Below are 20,438 nucleotides of genomic sequence, written 5' to 3' on the forward strand. Positions count from 1 at the left end.
ATGGCAGTTTATCGCCACAAATGAGGTATTGCGGCACTTAGGAGAAATTGGGCAACAAAATGGGGCAGTTTGTTCTCTGTGAAAATAAGAAATTTTTATGAAAAATGACATCTTATTGGAAACAATGTCATTTTTTTTAATTTCACAGCCCAATAGCTGTGAAAAAACTGTGGGGTCAAAATGGTAACAACAACCATAAATGAATTCCTTTAGGGGTGTAGTTTACAAAATGGGGGATTCCTACTGTTTTGGCACCTCAACACCTCTTCAAACCTGGCATGCTGCCTAAAATATATTCTAATAAAAAAAGAGGCCCCAAAATGCACTAGGTGATTCTGGGGCTCGTGTTTTAGTCCACGAGCACACTAGAGCCACATGTGGGACATTTCTAAAAACTGCAGAATCCGGACAATACATATTTAGTAGTGTTTCTCTGGTAAAACCTTCTGTGTTACAGAAAAAAATTGAATAAATTTGAAATTCAGCAAGAAAAATGAAATTTGCAAATTTCACCTCCACTTTGCTTTAATTCCTGTGAATTGCATAAAGGGTTAAAAAAATGCTAAATGCTGTTTTGAATACTTAGAGGTGTCTAGTTTTTAAAATGGGGTGCTTTATGGGGGTTTCTAATACATAGGCCCCTCAAAGCCACTTCAGATCTAAACAGGTACCTTAAAAAAAGGCTTTCAAAATTTTCTTAAAAATATGAGAAATTGCTGTTTATGTTCTAAGCCTTGTAACGTCAAAGAAAAATAAAAGAATATTCAAAAAAACGATGCCAATCTAAAGTAGACATATGGGAAATGTGAACTAGTAACTATTTTGGGTGGTATAACCGTCTGTTTTACAAGCAGATGCATTTAAATTCTGAAAAATGCTATTTTTTTCTACATTTTCTCTAAATTTTGCAATTTTTCACAAGTAAACACTAATTATATTGACCAAATTTTACCACTAACGTAAAGCCCAATGTCTCACGAGAAAACAGTCTCAGAATCGCTTGGTTAGGTTTAAGCATTCCGAAATTATTACCACATAAACTGAAATATGTCAGATTTAAAAAATGGGCTCTGAGCCTTAAGGCCAAAACAAGGCTGCGTCCTTAACCCCTTAATGACCGGGCCATTTTGCACATTAATGACCAAGGATTATTTTTTGTTTTTTCACGGTTGCATTCCAAGAGTCGCAACTTTTTTTTTATTCCGTCGACATAGCCGTATAAGGGCTTGTTTTTTGCGGGACGAGTTGTATTTTGTAATTGTACCATTTTTAGATGCTTATAACATATTGATTAACTTTTATTAACTTTATTTTAGGAGAGAATTGAAAATAAGCAGCTATTCCAGCATTAATTTTCACGTTATAAATTTACGCTGTTTACTATGCAGCGTAAATAACATGTTAACTTTATTCTATGGGTCGGCACGATTACGGGGATACCAAATATGTATAGGTTTTATATGTTTTTCCTACGTTTGCACAATAAAAAGCCTTTTAGAAAAAAATTACTTGTTTTTGCATCGCCGCGTTCCAAGAGCCGTAACGTTTTTTTTTTCCGTCGATGTGGCCGTACGTGGGCTTGATTTTTGCGGGACAATGTGTAGTTTTCATTAGTACTATTTTAGGGTACATAGGACTTATAGATTAACTTTTATTTTATTTTTTATGGGGGGAATGGGAGAAAAGAGAGAATTTTGCCGTTGTTTCTTGCGTTTTCTTTGGACGCCGTTCATCCGGCGGTTTAATTAATGTGTTCATTTTATTGGTCAAGTTGTTACGATCGCGGGGATACCATATATGTGTATGTGTTATTTGTTTTGACATCTTTACTAAATAAAACCACTTTTTGGACCAAAAAAGTAGTTTTATTTGACTTTGACTGTAATTTTTATTTTATTTTTTTTCACAAACTTTATTTAACTGATTGTCCCATCAGGACACTTCACTATGCGATCTGTTGATCGCATATATAATGCTTTGGTATACTTAGTATACCAAAGCATTATTGCCTGTCAGTGTAAAACTGACAGGCAACCTATTAGGTCATGCCTCTGGCATCGCCTAACAGGCAGATGCTGAAGACAGACCTGGGGGTCTTTATTAGACCCCCGGCTGTCATGGAAACCCGACGGCGACCCGCGATTTGTTTGCGGGGGCGCCGATCGGGTGACTGAGGGAGCTCCCTCCCTCTGTCAAACACATTAGATGCCGCTGTCACTATTGACAGCGGCATTTAATGGGTTAAACTGCCGGAATCGGAGCGCGCTTCGATTCCGGCAGTTGCAGCAGGAGCCAGGCTGTGTATAACAGCCGTGCTCCTGCCGCTGATCGCGTGGGTACACTGGCAGTACCCGCGCCATCACAGGACGGATATATCCGTCCTCCTGCGCGAACTAGCAGCTGCTGAGGACGGATATATCCGTCCTTTGGCGTTAAGGAGTTAAAGGGAATGTGTCGCTAGAAGTTGTTTTTTTTTTGCAGTTAAACAATTAGTAAGGGATTACACATTGTTTTAATTTTTTTAATTTTTTCACAAGTCAGGAAATATTATAAATTAGATTCTAATTTATAACATTTCCATGTGCTGGCCACTAGAGGGAGCAGTTCCCAAATTTGCAGCATGTTCACTGTGGTAAAGAAACCGCATTGATTTATGCTGCAAATTTGGGGTATACACACTCTCTAGTGTCCTCACACAATCCCCCCTCCCTTCTTCTGGCTAGTGCCAGGAGAAGTAAGGGTTTGAATGTCTTCAAACCTCCTACACTGTGTGCCGCCATTTTATGAGCGACTGCACAGTGTAGGAGGATTAGATACAGGGCTCAGCAGACAGTATAACACAAACATAATACACACATCACATACATGAACATAAATTACCTGCTCCTGCCATCGGCTCCGCTGGTCTACGCTCCTATTCCTTGCGCCTTCGCTTCGTTGAACATATGGCCGGAAGCCGCGGCCGGAAGTCATCTAACTGTCCGGCAGCGGCTTCCGGTCCACATGAAAATGGCGCCGGATTTCGCTCTACGAACGAGCTTCCTTTTGGTCTGTGTGGGAGCGGCGCAAGCGCCGTTCCCACACAGACGGCGTACGCTTTTCAGAATGGAATGGCTCCCGTTCGCAATCTCTATGGGGTTGTATGTGCAGTATTCCATCTCTGTATGTGTCGTTAATCGACACATACAGAGATGAAAAAAATGGCAGCCCCCATAGAGAAGTAAAAATACATTAAAAAGTAAAAAATGAGAACACAATTAAATAAAATTGATGTAAATATTATATTAAGAGCAATATGATCAAAAAAAAAAAAAATTAATGACACCTTCCCTTTAAGGGGTTAAACAGGACAGCATAGGATGAAGACAGATCCACTTTAAATATTTCTCAAAGCCTCTGTAAAATATGAAATTTATCTGTAATATTCTAGGAAATGACAACCTTTTTCCACTCGTTATATCTTTTAGAGTGTTAATCCCACATTTTCCATATAAAGTCGAATAAGAATATCCAATGCTTTTAAGAAAGTGTATTAGGCTTCAATAATTCATTAAGAAGTCAATATAGTTTCTTATACTTCCAAAGTTGCAAATATACAGTAGGTAGGCAAGTGAGAGGTTGAGAGTTAAATCCCTTTAGTTAGCAGTGGCGTAACGATCACGGTCGCAGATGGTGTAACTGGCCCGGATCTTCTTAGGCTACCAGATCAGGTCCACTCTATCCGTGATGCATATAAAGTCCTGACGAAGGACAGCACGTGATGCAGCACACAGCATACCTATCCGTAATCATTATGACACGTCCCTTTGACGATCAGACGCAGGAGCAGAGCGATTTGGGTAAGTATGGCGGAATCGCAGCTTTTCCGCCGCACAAGTCGCAACATCTGCTATTTATTGATGGTTTTACCTCCCCATTGAATTAAAGTCGTTGATCCAGGGATTTATTGTGATTGCTATATTTGGAGTCAGGAATGAATTTTTTCCCCAAGATTCAGGAAATTGGCTTCTGCCTTACTAGGTTTGTTTCCCTCTCCCTTCCTCTGGATCAAAATTGCAGGAGAACTGGGCTGAACTGGATGGATTTATGTCACTTTTCAGCTTTACATACTATGTTACTATATGTTACAAATGCAACACAATTTATTTATTTATTTAGAGTATTATTCTTTATTTAGAGTATTATTCTTTTAGTGAAATATTTATTGGTCTACTGAAGCTATATCTCATTTTGAGTTGGTTTTTGAAAAGATAAAGGAAAAATTAGCAACTCAAATGATTGCATGAAAACAGAAAAGGAACCTATTTGTAAAACAGAGAACAGGGGAGAGTAGTCATAATGGGAACCGTTCCTACAGTTACCCGTGAAATCTGTCACTTAGATTAAACCAATTAGCAGTACGGAAACACTAAGCCATTCCTGCTGGAGCCTGTCACTCTGATAGTGTCTGACTATAGCGCATAGACATGAAAAGATGATACACCAACACTACAATTCTACCAGTGTGTAGATTACAATCTGCGGGGAGCTAGCAGCTTTAATTGTCATCAAAACTATGAATATGCTGAACATGACCAGTAATAAGGTGCCACCGAATATTTAGGGGGCACAGTTTAACACTAACCGTCAATCTGACATGTCGTCAGAGTAGATTGCACATTGCACTTCAGACAAGCCCTAACTGTAAACAGACAGATACGCAATATCTGGCAAATGCATAATGCCATCTGTGAATATGTCATTTATACTAGACTGTACGCATAGTTTTCTGTCCCAACAGTACAGTAACACATTTTAAGGTAGGGTTCCCTCAATCGTTCACTATTTAAAGAGGCTCTGTCACCAGATTTTACAACCCCTATCTGCTATTGCAGCAGATCGGCGCTGCAATGTAGATAAGAGTAACGTTTTTATTTTTAAAAAAACGAGCATTTTTGGCCAAGTTATGACCATTTTTGTATTTATGCAAATGAGGCTTGCTAAAGTCCAACTGGGCGTGTTTAAAGTAAAAGTCCAACTAGGCGTGTATTATGTGTGTTACATCTGGGCGTGTTTACTACTTTTACTAGCTGGGCGTTCTGACGAGAAGTATCATCCACTTCTCTTCAGAACGCACAGCTTCTGGCAGTGCAGACACAGCGTGTTCTCGAGAGATCACGCTGTGTCGTCACTCACTTCCTGCCCCAGGTCCTGCATCGTGTCGGGCGAGCGAGGACACATCGGCACCAGAGGCTACAATTGATTCTGCAGCAGCATCGGCGTTTGCAGGTAAGTCGATGTAGCTACTTACCTGCAAACGCTGATGCTGCTGCAGAATCAACTGTAGCCTCTGGTGCCGATGTGGCCGACACGATGCAGGACCTGGGGCAGGAAGTGAGTGACGTCACAGCGTGATCTCTCGAGAACACGCTGTGTGTCTGCACTGCCAGAAGCTGGGTGTTAACGAACAGAAGTGGATGATGCTGATTCGTCAGCATCATACACTCCCATTCCTAACGCCCAGCTAGTAAAAGAAGTAAAAACGCCCCGATGTACGCACATAATACACGCCCAGTTGTACTTTTACTGTAAACACGCCCAGTTGTACTTTTGCAAGCCTCATTTGCATAAATACAAAAATGGTCATAACTTGGCCAAAAATGCTCGTTTTTTAAAAATAAAAACGTTACTGTAATCTACATTGCAGCGCCTATCTGCTGCAATAGCAGATAGGGGTTGCAAAATCTGGTGACAGAGCCTCTTTAAGGCTAGGGCTACACAGCGAGTTTGGCTGGAAACCAGGTCACACGGCCATAGATCATTGAGTCGCCCTGCCCTCATTACAAAGCGACAACATTGACTTTCAGTACCTGTGGCCCGAGCCTAAAGCTTTCCATGAATTCGCTTCCTAATTCTTTTATAGACACATCTGTCAAAAATTGTATTGCCTAGCATATACATATATATTATATATATATGTATATATATATATATATGACAAGCAGACGACGAGCCCTAGATAGAGCCCTCTCCTGATAGAAACCAGAAGCAGACAAAGAGGAAGCAGCACAAATATATATACCTGGGTAAATATATATATATATACTGTATATATATATATATATGTATATATACATTCTTAAGGAACTTTTAGAAAGCTCTGCTACTCCAAGAACCAGAATTCAAAGTCAAGTATATTTCTATAACATAAAAGACATACTGTAAATCCTGTACCCAGACGCGTAACTTAAGCTACTGAGCCCCAATGCAAATTCTGCAAAGTGGCCTCCTGCCTACCATGTGCCATTTATAATACTGGCGTCTTCTTATGTGACAGAGGGTCTTTTGGGCTCCTTCAGGCTCTAGGACCCGTGTATGACTGCTATCTCTGCACCCCTGCCTGCGGCTAATTCATCACTGACTGTGAAGCCAGAAATAATTGTGCAAAACTGTGGCAGAATTAAAATTCTATATGCATGTAGTTACTGTATTTCCAGCACAATGAGATTACATTACAACTGTAAACCACATGATGGCATGGAAAGTCAATGGAGAACTTTGTCCTGTCTGTGAATACTCTGAACACTTGTTTATAGATACTTAGGTTTCATGGGATTTTTTTTTCCATATGACAGTGTGTAAACTATAAATATACTGTTGTGTAACGTGACAACTCTTTTGCCATGTGGACACTATGTAATACAAAGCCAGCTCCTACTATCATAGTGATAAAGTACAAGCCTCCAGGGTGGTTCTTCTCGACCAGGTCCTTCTAATATACAAATAAATGTAAATGCTGAAGAATGCTCATTCAAGTAACCCATTGAAATAACAGGCACTCACCTCTCTATGGTCATCACAAAGAAGTTTGAATTTCCTGGGGACTTTACTTCTAGCAAACTTGCACCCATTGTAGTACATACTCCAAGAGCACCCAAAAGAAAACGAGGCACCACAGGTATCGGGGTCCAGCCCCTGGCATGCACAGGTACGCCTAAATAATATGAAATGTTAATATTAGTAATCATATAAGATAAGTAAGTCCACCAACTGTGGCATAAGGATAGGCCACTAAGCTAGGCAAGAAACTAAGTTGGTTTCTTTCCACCATTCCATCCAACTTACTCTTCATTGAGAGCACAACGTCTGTTTGTCAAGGTTCCATACTTCCGTAGCGTTTCAGTGAGGTCATTGTACATCTTGTCTGCTAAGGTTGTTGATATGCCCTCCCAAACCAGGATCAAAATAACTATCACAGCAGTTTCACAGGAGTGGCCTGCTCGTTCTCGCACCAAACACAGCATTTTCTCCTCAACGCCACTTCGTCTAATGACCTGTCAACAAATCGACATCTTTATATGACCCAAGGGGGCCCATGATACAAAATAAGTGTTTTGTAGAAATAGATTTGGTGCTTTTTAAGTAGCACATATAAATGTATAAAGCACCACAAATAGTAGCATTACATCATTATAAATATAGCAGTACAACTAGACATTTATGAGTCATTGGACCAATTTTACTATACTGGTCATGAGTATTATATGAGGCATGGTCTGTAGAAATAGAACTAGAACTAACTACTATCAGATTAAAGTACACACTTTTTAATGTTCTTGTGACACCCCCCTCATTACTTATTTTATATACATTAGGCCTTATTGACATGACCGTTGTCTGTCCTTGATATATGGACCGCATGTCGGCTCCTAGCATCATAGCTATGTATAACGCTAGGTATCCCTGCCTCCCCGCGGGAATACTGTCCCGTACTGAAACATGTAGTCCCGCGAGGAGGCAGTGACTCACAGCGTCATACATAACGCATCATACGGTGTTCGGTCCGGAAAATGCCGCGGTCCGTATATTGCGGTCCGTATATTACGGACCGAACACGGTCGTGTGAATTAGGCCTTAGTCTTGCAGAAAAAAGTGTGGGAGGATCCTGTCCAGTTGATGCCTGAGGATTGTAAAATTGCACTTCTTTTTAAGAAGATCATGTATCCAACTTGTTGAAATTTTATTGGTGTGGTACTTAGAACAACAAAAATAGCAATATGTCTGGTGTTGAGCCAAGTTTTAAGGTAGAGTTTGTTTGTAAAGGTTATTTTCTATAATCACAAAACTATTCTCTTAACGTGGAACTTAAATGATGCGATAACTGTAGTTTGTAAAAGTATGCTCCCACTTTGTAGAGGATCCGTAGTCATTGACTAATAGTGTGTTTGACTTTTTTTGCATATGTATATATGTATTTGTGTCTCCCAGCATATTATTATATGTGCTTTATTGTGCGCATCACTTACCCATTTTGCAATTGGACATCCCTGAGAACTCTTCCCTTCTTTTCCCGTATATAAAACTCTTTCAATCCTGATGGCCTTGCCCTTTTCACCAAACCTGAGAATGAATCCTCCAGTAAATGCAAGTATTTACACATTTGGCATGGAAGAATTTTTAGAATATACTTAATAGAAAATAGCTGATGATATCAACATTAAAGGGGTTTCCGTGGCCTTTGATATTGATAACCTATCCTTAGGACAGGTTATCAATATCACATTGGTGGGGATCAGACTCGACACCCCCCACCAATCAGCTGATTAAAGGTACTGCGGCGCTCCGGAGAGTGATGCGGCCTCTTCATTGCTTACCAGTCACAGTTCTGTACATTATGTAGTGGCTGTGCCTGGTACTGCAGCTCAGTCCCATTCACTTGAATGGGACAGAGCTGCAAAGGGCTGTAGTACCAGACACAGACACTATGTACAGAACTGTGACTGGTAAGCAATGAAGAGGCCGCATTACTCACCAGAGTGCCACAGTCCCTTCAATCAGCTGGTGCCAGGAGTCAAGCCCCCACCTATCTGATTATGATGGCCTGTTTAAAGGATAGGTCATCAATATCAAAGTCCCGGAAAATCCCTTTAAGGGACAATTTAGACACACTTATAATAATACAGGTTTGCAAAGATCTACCAACTCATACACAGATATGAAAATGGCTTTTTTCATTGTGAATACTTAGCTGAGGACAAAATTATTACCTGGCTCAGGTCTGGGTATTCAGGACGAGACACAATTTAGTCGTTTTTAGTATGTGTTAGTTTAACGCCTATAACTTTTTTATTTGTTGGGCTATCGACTTTTTTTTATATCTAATTTTTTTACACATAAATGTTCATTTTTTTTTTATTATTAGGCTTAATATGTAAACATGGTTTAAAAATATGCTTTTTTTAAACTCTAGTTCATTTCTTTGGTAATTATATAGTATTTCTGTAAAGTAGACTTTTTATTCACCATCATATACCATTTAATTTTGATATATAACATATTCAATTAAGGGTATTTTGGTTGGGGGTGGTAATAAGGCAATGATTGGTGGGGGTCAGGTTTGATTGCGTATTTCTGTTTATTATTATTATTATTTTTTATATAGTTTCTCCATCAGAAAACACCATTGAGGGGACATTTTATATATATATATATATATATATATATATATATATATATATATATATTAAACTATACTTTTCCACTGTAACTGCCACTGCTTCTATTCCATACACGGCATTAATTAAGCAGTGTGTATGTGAGATCAGAGAAGTGAAAAACACGTTTGTCTCCTGTACAGGGACCTGCCGGGCGCCCAATATTTGGCTACCTGATTGCCCAGCCAGCCAGCTTAAACTTGCCCCATCAATATATACATTGGCTCGGGTTTAAGGACCAGGACTAAAATAAATTTAAAGGGGTATTCCCATCTCAGACATTTGTGGCATATTCACATGGTATGCCATAAATGTCTGATAGATGAGGGTCCCAACTCTGGGCCCCACACCTTTCTCTAAGATACCCATCTGACCCCCCTTCCTGCCTTGTCCTGCTGTCACTGAGTTACGAGGTGGCCAAGAGTACAGAAATAGTGCAGCCCACTGAGCTACGCTGTTTCGGTAACTCCCATAGAAGTGAATGGGAGTTACAGAAACAGCGTAGCACAGCGAGCTACACTGTTTCGGAAAGTCAGGAGTTACTTAAACAAAGTAGTTCATTATGCTACACTGCTTTCGGAACTTCCATTGATAGAGTATTTTATCCATATATAGATCAGATTTAAAAACCTGGTGGGGATTGGAGTGTTTTTTTTCTATTCTATTTTAACAGACACAACTTTTTGGCACATCATTTTCTGATTATAAACAGTGTTCCAAGGGCACCAGATCTTTTAGAGGAAGCGGCTATAGTACAAGGTGAGGTGGCCGCTGTATAGAAAGCGCTTTATGTGGTGTGTATGCATAGGTGGCAAAAGGGAATGTATTGACTTAGCAGCCAGGGGGTTAGCAAATATTTTAACCGCTTCAGGACCAGACTATTTACGACTTTCAGGATCAAGCAATTTTTTTTCCAAGAGCCATAACTTTTTTATTTTCCTATCGACAAAGCTGCATGAGGACATATTTTTGTAGTTTTTATTGGCCCCATTTGGGAAACAAATTATAATTTTTTTATCAACTTTTATTAAGTTTTTTACAGGGGGAATGGAAAAAACAGCAATTCCGCCATTGATTAATGCGATTATTTTTAATTCCATGCATTGTCAATTTAAATAATATGTTAACTTTATTCTGCGGGTTGCTAAGATTGTGGCAATACTATATAGCTATTGCTTTTATGAAGTACTCTATTAAAGCAATAAATATTCTTTCAGGAAAATTGAATATATTTCTGTTATTTGCGGGGAAGATTTTTTTGTTAAAATTTTTATTAACTTTATTAAACCTAAATTCACTTTTTTGTTGTCACAGTGCGAGATTTGAAACTGCGCTTGGTGATCATACTATTACGTCCTACTGCAATTAGGTGACCGCAGTTAGGATGTAATAGTGCGTCTATTTACGGAAGGAGTTAAATGCACATGCAATTAGGGATATTAATTAAACATGAGAACCTAGTTGTTTATAGTAACACCTATTATTTTCTTATTACGTTAAGGCTGGGTTTCCACTATGCGTTTTTGTTGCGTTTTTAACATGTGTTTTTTGCTTTGGTTTATGAACTCCCTTTGAGAGACATGGGAGATTATCTACCAAAATGAAAAAGTGCATGTTAAAAACTAACAAAAACACACTGTGTAAACCCAGCCTAAGTGCTATAGTTATTGTTCTAAAAATGAATTAATTACCTCTCTTCCATAATCTCTCTAATAGCTGCCACATTCGGTCCAGCACCAAGATGTGTGTAATAAGGTCCTTCATCTTTCTCTATGATTTGATCTGTTCAGAAAAAAAATATTTAAAAAATGAATTTTATTTGTGCAAAATTTGTAGCATTGGGTTTTTGCATATGTAAATGAAAAATAAACTGTCAGATGTCAATAAATATCTATGGAAACTGTCGAATTCCATAATTTCTATACTTCTGTTATCAAAATTGCTCCCCTTACAAAGCAATCCATAGTAAAGCAGGGAAGCCCAGGAAAACGCAAATTCTCCACAGCTTCCCTACTAGAGCTTGTTTGCCTATACAGGATGTTTTACAAGAGCTCTGTCTCCATAGGTAAAAGACAGACTGCCATGACAGCAACCTATGTTCTGCTGATGTTTTCAGATAACTAGATGGGAAACTTGACTTCCCTGCAGCTTTCCTGCTTTATTTTCGGAACTCTCCAACTTGTACATTCTTTATAGATGTGTTTAGTATGCACCAAAAACACTTTATCAAAAAGCATCTATGGCCCTTTAGGGTTTCCAATGTTGAGATGAACAATAAATTAACAATTGGCTATTTTTACTACGCAATTGAACAGATATTTGGTTATTGCAAAATTCATCATTTTTTCTGTAAAAGAACTACCAGGTCTTTCTGCAGTACGTAATATCACTTACCTACACAGCTACACGATGGGAAATCATACTGAGTTTTCACAGGCGTATCCAATAGGTTTTTGATAGGGGTGCTTAGAAGTTTTGAAGGAGATTCTAAAAAATTACTCAGAGCAGATCCCGCTGCTCTTTTCGTTGGAGTTTTCTCTTGCGGATGGACAATCTGTTGGTCCAGTGTTGAAGAGTTAGTATGTGTAGTTAAAATTGTAACAGGGCCTGAAGACTCCACCTTCACGTGCTTTGGCGATTTAATGGTAGACACATGACGGTGAAACAACGATTTACTAGAATAATGTTTCATTTGTTGTTCCATTGTTTCAAGAATACTCCTTTGTTGTAGGTGTTCTGGACCAAAATGCTGAATCTCTGATTTGATTGTTTTTCTCCCTGTTTTGCTTTCATTGGCTGTACGCATGCAGACAGACTGCGAGCTTTTCTCCACTTTGACAGATCTGCGTGCAGAGGAACTTTCATGTTTGGTTTGCTCCCTGCGCTGAAGTAAATGATGTCTTAGAGCAGCGTGCTTTGGAATACAATTCATCTGATTTCCAAACTGAGGATGATATCCTGTTTGATCTTGCAATGACTGAGCAGCAGAATTGCTTTGTGGCAAGTATCTATTTTGGTTGACTGTACTTTGTGGGGTTGACCTATCCTTGTTCTGTGTCGTGTGGTTAGGGTTTAAAATGGGAAAATTGCTGTTGATTTTTTGTTCTTGGTAACCATGCTGGTCTTGTTGCTGGGATCGGTTCGTTTGATAGTACTGTTCCATAGCTTCCGCTTTAACTTGTACATGATCTTTAGCGGCCTCCAGATTTTCTGATATATACTGACCCTTTGTGTTTGAACTATGTCTCAGTTGCCCCTCGACATCCTGAACGGAGAGATGGTACTGATGCATATTCTGGTATTGATTGGCTCCTTGAGTGCTTTCGTCCAATTTTAAGTGATTCTGTGGACTTGCCCTATGTGGTGTGTTACTGTAGAGAGATTGAGGATGAAAGTGTGGTAGCTGCTCTTTGACCATGTTAAAATCTTGATTTTGTCTCTGCTGGAATAGTTGGTTTGGGTGAAACTGTGATTTCTCAGCCTGTTTTGAATGCATAACCTGTTGGTGTAACGTTTGTTGTACACTATGTGGAAATTGTTCGCCCTCAGATGTTTGTAGGTTTAAGTGCTGTTTTAAAGCTTGGTCAAATGTTTGCTGCTCTGAGTGAGGCTGCTGGAAAAGGTTTGCACTGTGTTTCAGTTCATAGGATTGCAGTTGTGTATCTGTGCCCATTGCTTGGGATAAGTGCTTTTGGAAATTCAGCTGCTGCCCATGAGGTTGAAGTGAGGTTATGGCTCCACCTAAGTCCTGACTAGCATGTCCCCGATTTGTGTTACCCTGTTTTCTGGTATATTGCTTAAGCTTCTTCTGACTTTGTGACTGAGAGACCATAAGTAATTTTAGCAAGTCCTCTGATGACTGTGAACTTCTCTCCTTCAGATAGTGATTTCGTCGAAAATCTCCAAAGTTTGACTTTAGAAAGGGTCTTCTTTGCTCCATCATATCCATAGCATCTCTTTCTGTGCCATTGCAATGTTCTTTCCCTTTTTGTGAATTATGCTCCGTCAGCTTTTTTGGATAGTTTTCAACTGTACAGTTTGTCTGCCCATTATGCTCTTGTGGTGGATCTGTTCCTGCTGAACAGTGTAGAGATGGCAGCCCGGCAGTGGGTAATGTTTTGCTATTCTGTGACTGCAAAAAAGCCGGCTGAGAAATGATTCTTGGATCAAATGGCTGACATGTTTCATTATTTTGTGAGGGTAAGAAATTATCACCACATAGGCTTTGTGTGGTTCTGTAACTGTCAGTATCCTGGGCATACAGTAACTTATTAAACTGCATAAACGTAAACGGATCCTTATTGAAAGCCTCAGAAAAGCTGTCAATAGGTCTGTTATTGAGGCCATGGTACGACGGGTCTGCAGAAACAGCAACTTGTTCTGAGCATATTGGTCGCCCAGTCTCACCTGCATCACAGTTTGTTTCATTTATATCTTGGGATTTATAGTTGGACACCTCTTCTGGAAGTGGTTTCTGTTCTTGAAGTGAATAGCATTCTGGTTTCACAGCTGCTTCGCTGCACTTGTCATCATTGGGGGCCTCAACAGCCATAGCACCAGGCCCTTGAGACAGCACCGAGTTCAAGGATAGTTGGGAAGTAATCTGCCCTGAGGTATGTGGTGAATGGTTTGTCTGTGTAGACAAATCATTGCTAGCATCATTTAGAGTGTTAATGGCAACTGTGTGAGGTGTGATATTCTGCACTGAAAGGGTATCCTTTTCAGGGTAATATTGAGAACATGTTTCCTCCAATAATTCACCATGCGTCAGCTTCAAGGAAGAGGCAAAAACAGTAGCACCATTAGACAATGGATTTGTCTCATCTTTTTGACACAGAACATTGTCATTGTTGTGGGAATTAAGGTCTTTGTTCTGCTCATTGGGAACCTGAACATGTGTATTTTCATCTTCTTCCGTTCTCACAGCTTTGTCTTTGCTACAAAAGTCAGAAACACCTGGTTGGACATGTTGTCCATTGACTTCACTCTCATTTTCTCCATTCACCTCTCCAACGGTTCTGACTTTTTTCTGCTGTAGATACTCTGACAGCAAAGGTTCACTAAGCGTGCGCTTTATTGCACCATTATGTAAATTTGGATATACTCTATTTTCATGTATGAGGTCAGAGCAGTCCTGGTTTCCCTTCATGTGTGTGATGTCATAGCTGCTCTTTGTTTGTAAACAGCTGTCTCCATTAAATTGGGGTTGGGCTTTTTCGGTTGGCAGGCTCCCATTCTGTAGCTTTGCTGGATTGTTTTGGCAAACAGGTGATGGATGTATTAGGAATGGACTCAATCTACTGCCCTCATCATGGTGGCTTCTTTCCTCTTCCATCGGGCCTGCTCCAGGGCCATCCACAAGACTGCCCTGCAAACAAGTCTAGAAAAGAATAAAAAGATACATTTAAAATTTGCACCCTAAATTAAATGTAAAACGCAATGCGGTACATATTATGTTATTTTAAATCATCAACACCACTATATTAATAAACATAATTCCCATAAAAGATTTTGCTATGAAAGACAAGTTTGCATTTCAAAGCGTATCTGTAAATTGTACATAATGGAAGGATATTTCTGGGTCCGAAGATTTATTTATCTCTGTAATGTCATTACTACTACTTCATAATGTATTACCGGCTGAACAATTCATTCCATGAAATGGTTGTGGTCACCATGTGTACCTGATGTATCAAGGCAGACATGGCAATGTACTGACAGCTTAAGATGTTGTCCCAGCAACAAGGTTCTCTGCCATTGTTTCTGGAAGTATGATGCCTCACTATTTTACAATCAATGGCATCTTAAACAGGCAGATGGCAGTGTTGAATGTCTACTGTATAGTCCCTATGTAGTAAACAACTATGGGAGAAAAGGTTGTCCTGAATTTATGTTGGTGGTGTGAAAAATTGCTATGTGTAAACAGTCCTTTACTCTGGCCTCTTCTTCCTAACATATCTATGTCCAACACGTAGTATCCGCATGAAATAAAAAAATTAGAACAATTCTAAAAGAAGGAATAGACTCTCAAAGAATCACATTAACTCCAACCACACAAACTCTCTGAAAAAGAAAATAATAAGTAGTAAGTATATTTTACTATATCATTATTGTTTTTTTTTACTCTTAGTTCATAGTAAACATGGAGCTTGGTATAGTATGCATATACTGAATGATCAAGTCAAATGGCTTGAAATATTGTTTCAAATATCACTAATAACAATCTGTCTATGTAAATACCTCAGTGGAACAGCATCATTGTTGTATTTTAAGTAATATCTATTAACCCCTTAAGGCTTTCCAAACCACTTTTTTTTTTGTTTCCCTTCATTCCAATAGCCATATTGTATTTTTTTGTGTCAAACAATTATCACCTATCCTCTGGATAGGTGATATACGTTTTTATGGTGTAATAGCCCAGTTTAACTCCTTCCCGATGTATGACATGTACTTACGTCATAGCTGGGTAGGGGAAGTACGAAGCGGGCTCCATGCAACGCGGGTGTCGGATGTATGATACAGCTGACACTTCACTGTAAAGCTGCAGTCAATTACGACCGTGGGATTTAAAGCGTTAGAAAGAGGGGGGAGCGACCCCCTCTGACAGCCTATCACCCCCGCCCCAATGGTTGTTATGGCAGTCTAGGGGCCTAATGAAGGCCCTCAGGGTAGCTGTTATGTTTAGTTATGAATTAGGATTGAAAATGACAACGATGCGACAACAACAATATAGTTCTTTTTACTGGTTAACAAAATGGAGAGTGAGAATAAATACCAACAAGTGTACATATATAAGAACGAACATACAAATAACTAACATTTCTTTTTGTAAAAAGCCTCCCAGTTACAGTGTCATCTAGTGACACTGGACAGACATAACAGTCAATACATTACAATCCTCCTACATAATTATCTAAATAACTGGGGCGATGAAAAAGGCCTTATTCACACGACAGGGTCCAAGTGTCGGCTGATAAAATCGACCGTTTTTCCTGGCCGGTTTGCATCCGTTTTGCATCTGTTCCGATTCCGTTCCGGGCCGTGTTGCCGTTTTTAACGGCCGATTTTGACCCATTTTGCATCTGTTTTTTTCCCTGTCCGTTTTAAAATCGGATGAATTTAATTTGTAAATTTTTCTACACACTTCCCTCTATAGATAATGCCACACACTGCCCTCTGTAGATACTGCCACTTCCCCCCTGTAGGTAGTGCCACACAGCTCCCTGTAGGTAATGCCACACAGCCTCCTGTAGGTAATGCCACACAGCCCCCTGTAGATTGTGCCACACAGCCCCCTGTAGGTAGTGCCACACAGCCCCCTGTAGGTAGTGCCACACAGCTCCCTGTAGGTAGTGCCACACAGCCCCCTGTAGGTAGTGCCACACAGCCCCCTGTAGGTAGAAGTCAGGGACTTCTCCTAGAGCGGAGACACTGGCCACAGGGTCAGGGATTCCGCTTCAGAAGTGCCTGACGTCACTGTGTCCATTTATGGACAGTGAAGCCAGGGACTTCTCCTGGAGCGGAATCCCCGGCCACATCGCAAGTCCCTTACTTCACTGTGTCCATATATGTATTACCCAGTCCCATAGACTTCTATGGGGGCTGGGAGAACGGCCGAAAATAGGGCATGTCCCATTTTTTGATGGCTGGGTTTCCCGGGCCGTCAAAAAATCGGTCGTGTGAATAGCCCCATTAGGGGTCTATTGTTCCTACTGCAGCCGTCACACGGCCGGGAAACCGTGTCGTGTGCATAAGCGCTAACCCATTTTGGACGGTGTGATGAATTTGAAGGAATAGTACAATTTGAAGTGTCCTTTACATGTGGTTTATTATCCTGAGGCACTTCTGATGGTGGAGAAGATTAGAGGAGGGTCAGTGGGATGTAAGGCATCACTCTGAACTGTTGGTACCTTAGAGTCAGGATCACTTTCAATAGCAAGTGATATGCATTCCTCTACTCTGCTTCTTAGTTGGTCTATATGCCTCCTTAGAAGATGACCATCAGTAGTTGTTACTTTGTAAGACACAGATCCTGCAGTTTCCACTACAGTTTCTGGTATCCATCTTGGTCCCATTGCATAATTTCTAGCATACACACTTTCACCCTCCTGAAAATGCCTTGTGGATGAGGAGTTATATTTTTTAGACCGTCTGACTTCCTGTTTAATTTGCAATTCAGATGTGAGATCAGGTTGAAGTCTGTCCAAACAGGTCTTGATCCTCCTGTTCATCAGCAGTTCTGCAGGGCTGAAGCCTGTACTAGAGCATGGTGTCACATGTTGTTAAAGCAGAAAATTTGCCAGTCTGTGATTACAATCTCCTTCAACAAATCTCTTTAAAGGGAAGGTGTCATGAATTATTATTATTTTTTTATAATATTGCTTTTAGTATGGTATTATTTTTTTTTATTTATTTGTGTTCTTGTGCTCTACTTTTAACTTTTTTCTTACTTTTACTTCTCTATGGGGGCTGCCAATTATTTTTTTCATCTCTGTATGTGTCGATTAACGACACATACAGAGATGGAATACGGCACATACATCCCCATAGAGAATGCGAACGGGAGCCGTTCCATTCTCTGCAGCGTACGCCGTCTGTGTGGGAATGGCACATGTTTGTGTATGTGATGTGTGCATTATGTTCGTGTATGTTCGTGTTATACTGTCTGCTTAGCACTGTATCTAATCCTCCTACACTGTGCAGTCGCTCAGAAAATGGCGGCACACAGTGTAGGAGGTTTGAAGATTCAAACCCCTCCTTCTCCTGGCACTAGCTAGAATAAGGGAGGGGGGATTGTGTGAGGACACTAGAGCGAGTGTGTATACCCCAAATTTGCAGCATAAAGCAATGAGGTTGCTTTACCACATTGACCATGCTGCAATTTTGGGAACTGCTCCCTCTAGTGACACATGGAAATGTTATAAATTAGAATCTAATTTATAATATTTCGTGACTTGTGGAAAAATATAAAAAAAATGAAAACCATGTGTAATCATTTAAATAATAATTGTTTAACTAGAAAAACTTAAAAAATAATTTCTAGTGACACATTCCCTTTAACTTCTTAACGACCGCCTACCGTCTTTTGATGGCAGGCGGTGCAGGTGCTTAGTTTACAGCGACGTCTTTTGCCATCACTGTGGAAGAGACTGATGAGCGCTCCTGTGAACACTCTAAGCAGGACCTGTAACTTACAGCTCCTGATCTTAGAGCAGCCTGCTGAATACAGCTGGGGTCGGAAAACATTCATACCCCAGCTGTTTAACACTTTGATCGCCGCGGTTTAAAGGGAAACTCCCCGCTTTGATCTCATCATCGGAAACCCGGTGACGTGATCAAACACCTGGGAATCCTACAAAGGATCCCAGGGCTGTCTATTCCGTTTGCCTGCTGTTCGGGCACACTATGTGCTCCCCTAACAGCAGCCTGCGTCATAGTGACACAGTGTAATGTATTAGAATACAGAAGTATTAGAAGTAAAAAATAAAGTTATAAATAAAGTTATTCCTTAATGGGATTTAAAAAAAAGTAACAAAAATAAATAAATAAAAAAAGTCATTATTTTTCATAAAATAGATTTTATTGCGCCTACACTAAATAAAAACAAAAAAACATACACATATTAGGTCTCTAAACGACCGTAATAACCTGAAGAATTAATCTAATGGGTTATTTAGCGTGAAACGTGAACAGAGTAAAAAATAAACAAGAAAAACGATGCAGAGAATCGCTTTTTCTTATATTCACTCTGTAAAAAATATTTTTTTCTACCTCCAAACTATAAAAAAATAATAATACAATTTCTCCCACATAAAACAAGGTCTCATCCGGCCACTTCAATGAAAAAATAAAAAAGTTATGGCTGCCGAAATGCAGAGAGGTAAAAACTGTCAAATGTAGCTGGTCATTAAGACCTTTTCAGGCCCGGTCATTAAAGGGTTAAAGCATCTTTAGTAGTCTGAACCATGCGCTCGGCTTGTCCATTTGAAGATGGATGAAATGGATCTGATGTAACATGGTGAATAAGATTATTTTCCATAAACACTTTGAACTCTGTGGATGTACATTCTGGTTCATTGTCTGACACAATTATATCAGGTAATCCATTTGTTGTATGACAGGACTTGTTGTGGCAGATTATACTGGTACAACTAACCACTTGGAAAAGGAGTCAACAACGAGGAAAAATGTCGGTCCTGGAACTGGACCTGCAAATTCTATATGCAGTCTAGACCACGGGTTTCTGGTTACTTCCCAAGAACGTGACACGGCTTTTGTTGGAGAGTGACGCGTGGTTTGACAAAGAGTACACTTGTTTACCCATTGCTCTATATGTTCATCAATTTTAGGCCACCATAAATAACTTCTAGCAAGAGCTTTTATGTTAACAATTCCAGGATGTCCTTCGTGCACAAGAACTTGAGATTGACCAGCTTTGGGAATTACCACTCTGTTACCCCAGAGTAGACAACCTTTGTAGGCAGAGAGTTCATGCCTTCTTTCGATCAAAACGTTTAAAATAATTTATTAATTTTGAATGTGGCCACCCTTTCCAAACCCAGTTTAATACTCTTGCTAAAATTGGATCCATGGCAGTCATGCGAGCAATATCAGTAGATTGCAATGGAGGATTGGATAGTGCTTGACAGACACAAACGGAAACCATAGGTTTCCATTTCCATCACCATTGATTTCAATGGTGACGGATCCGGTGCCAATGGTTTCCGTTTGTCCCCTTTGTGCAAGGGTTCTGTCGTTTTGACGGATTCAATTGCGTAGTCGACTACGCTATTGATTCCGTCAAAACGACGGAACCCTTGCACAACGGAGATAAACAGAAAGAATTGGCATCGGATCCGTCATCATTTAAATCAATGGTGATGGAAACCTATGGTTTGTGTCTGTCAGGGCTCCATTCTGACGAAAAGCTATATCGGAGCGAGGCCCTAGCACAGATGTGAACGA

The 20,438-nt window shown here is 39.9% G+C and overlaps 1 protein-coding gene across 1 annotated transcript in view; it reads right to left on the reverse strand.

Annotated features, from left to right (window-relative positions):
• TET2 (tet methylcytosine dioxygenase 2) overlaps nucleotides 1–20,438 on the reverse strand; it is a 106,718-nt gene that overhangs the window by 18,458 nt on the left and 67,822 nt on the right. The window contains exons 2-6 of the mRNA XM_075860607.1: nucleotides 11,868–14,853; nucleotides 11,165–11,255; nucleotides 8,286–8,379; nucleotides 7,105–7,313; nucleotides 6,823–6,973 (exon numbers count right to left, since the gene is read on the reverse strand). Coding sequence (XP_075716722.1) covers nucleotides 6,823–6,973; nucleotides 7,105–7,313; nucleotides 8,286–8,379; nucleotides 11,165–11,255; nucleotides 11,868–14,808 — 3,486 coding nt within the window. The 5' untranslated portion in view covers nucleotides 14,809–14,853. The remainder of the gene's footprint in view (nucleotides 1–6,822; nucleotides 6,974–7,104; nucleotides 7,314–8,285; nucleotides 8,380–11,164; nucleotides 11,256–11,867; nucleotides 14,854–20,438) is intronic.

This window comes from Rhinoderma darwinii, chromosome 1 (genome assembly GCF_050947455.1).
Source record: "Rhinoderma darwinii isolate aRhiDar2 chromosome 1, aRhiDar2.hap1, whole genome shotgun sequence".
Taxonomy (NCBI): Eukaryota; Metazoa; Chordata; class Amphibia; order Anura; family Rhinodermatidae; genus Rhinoderma; species Rhinoderma darwinii.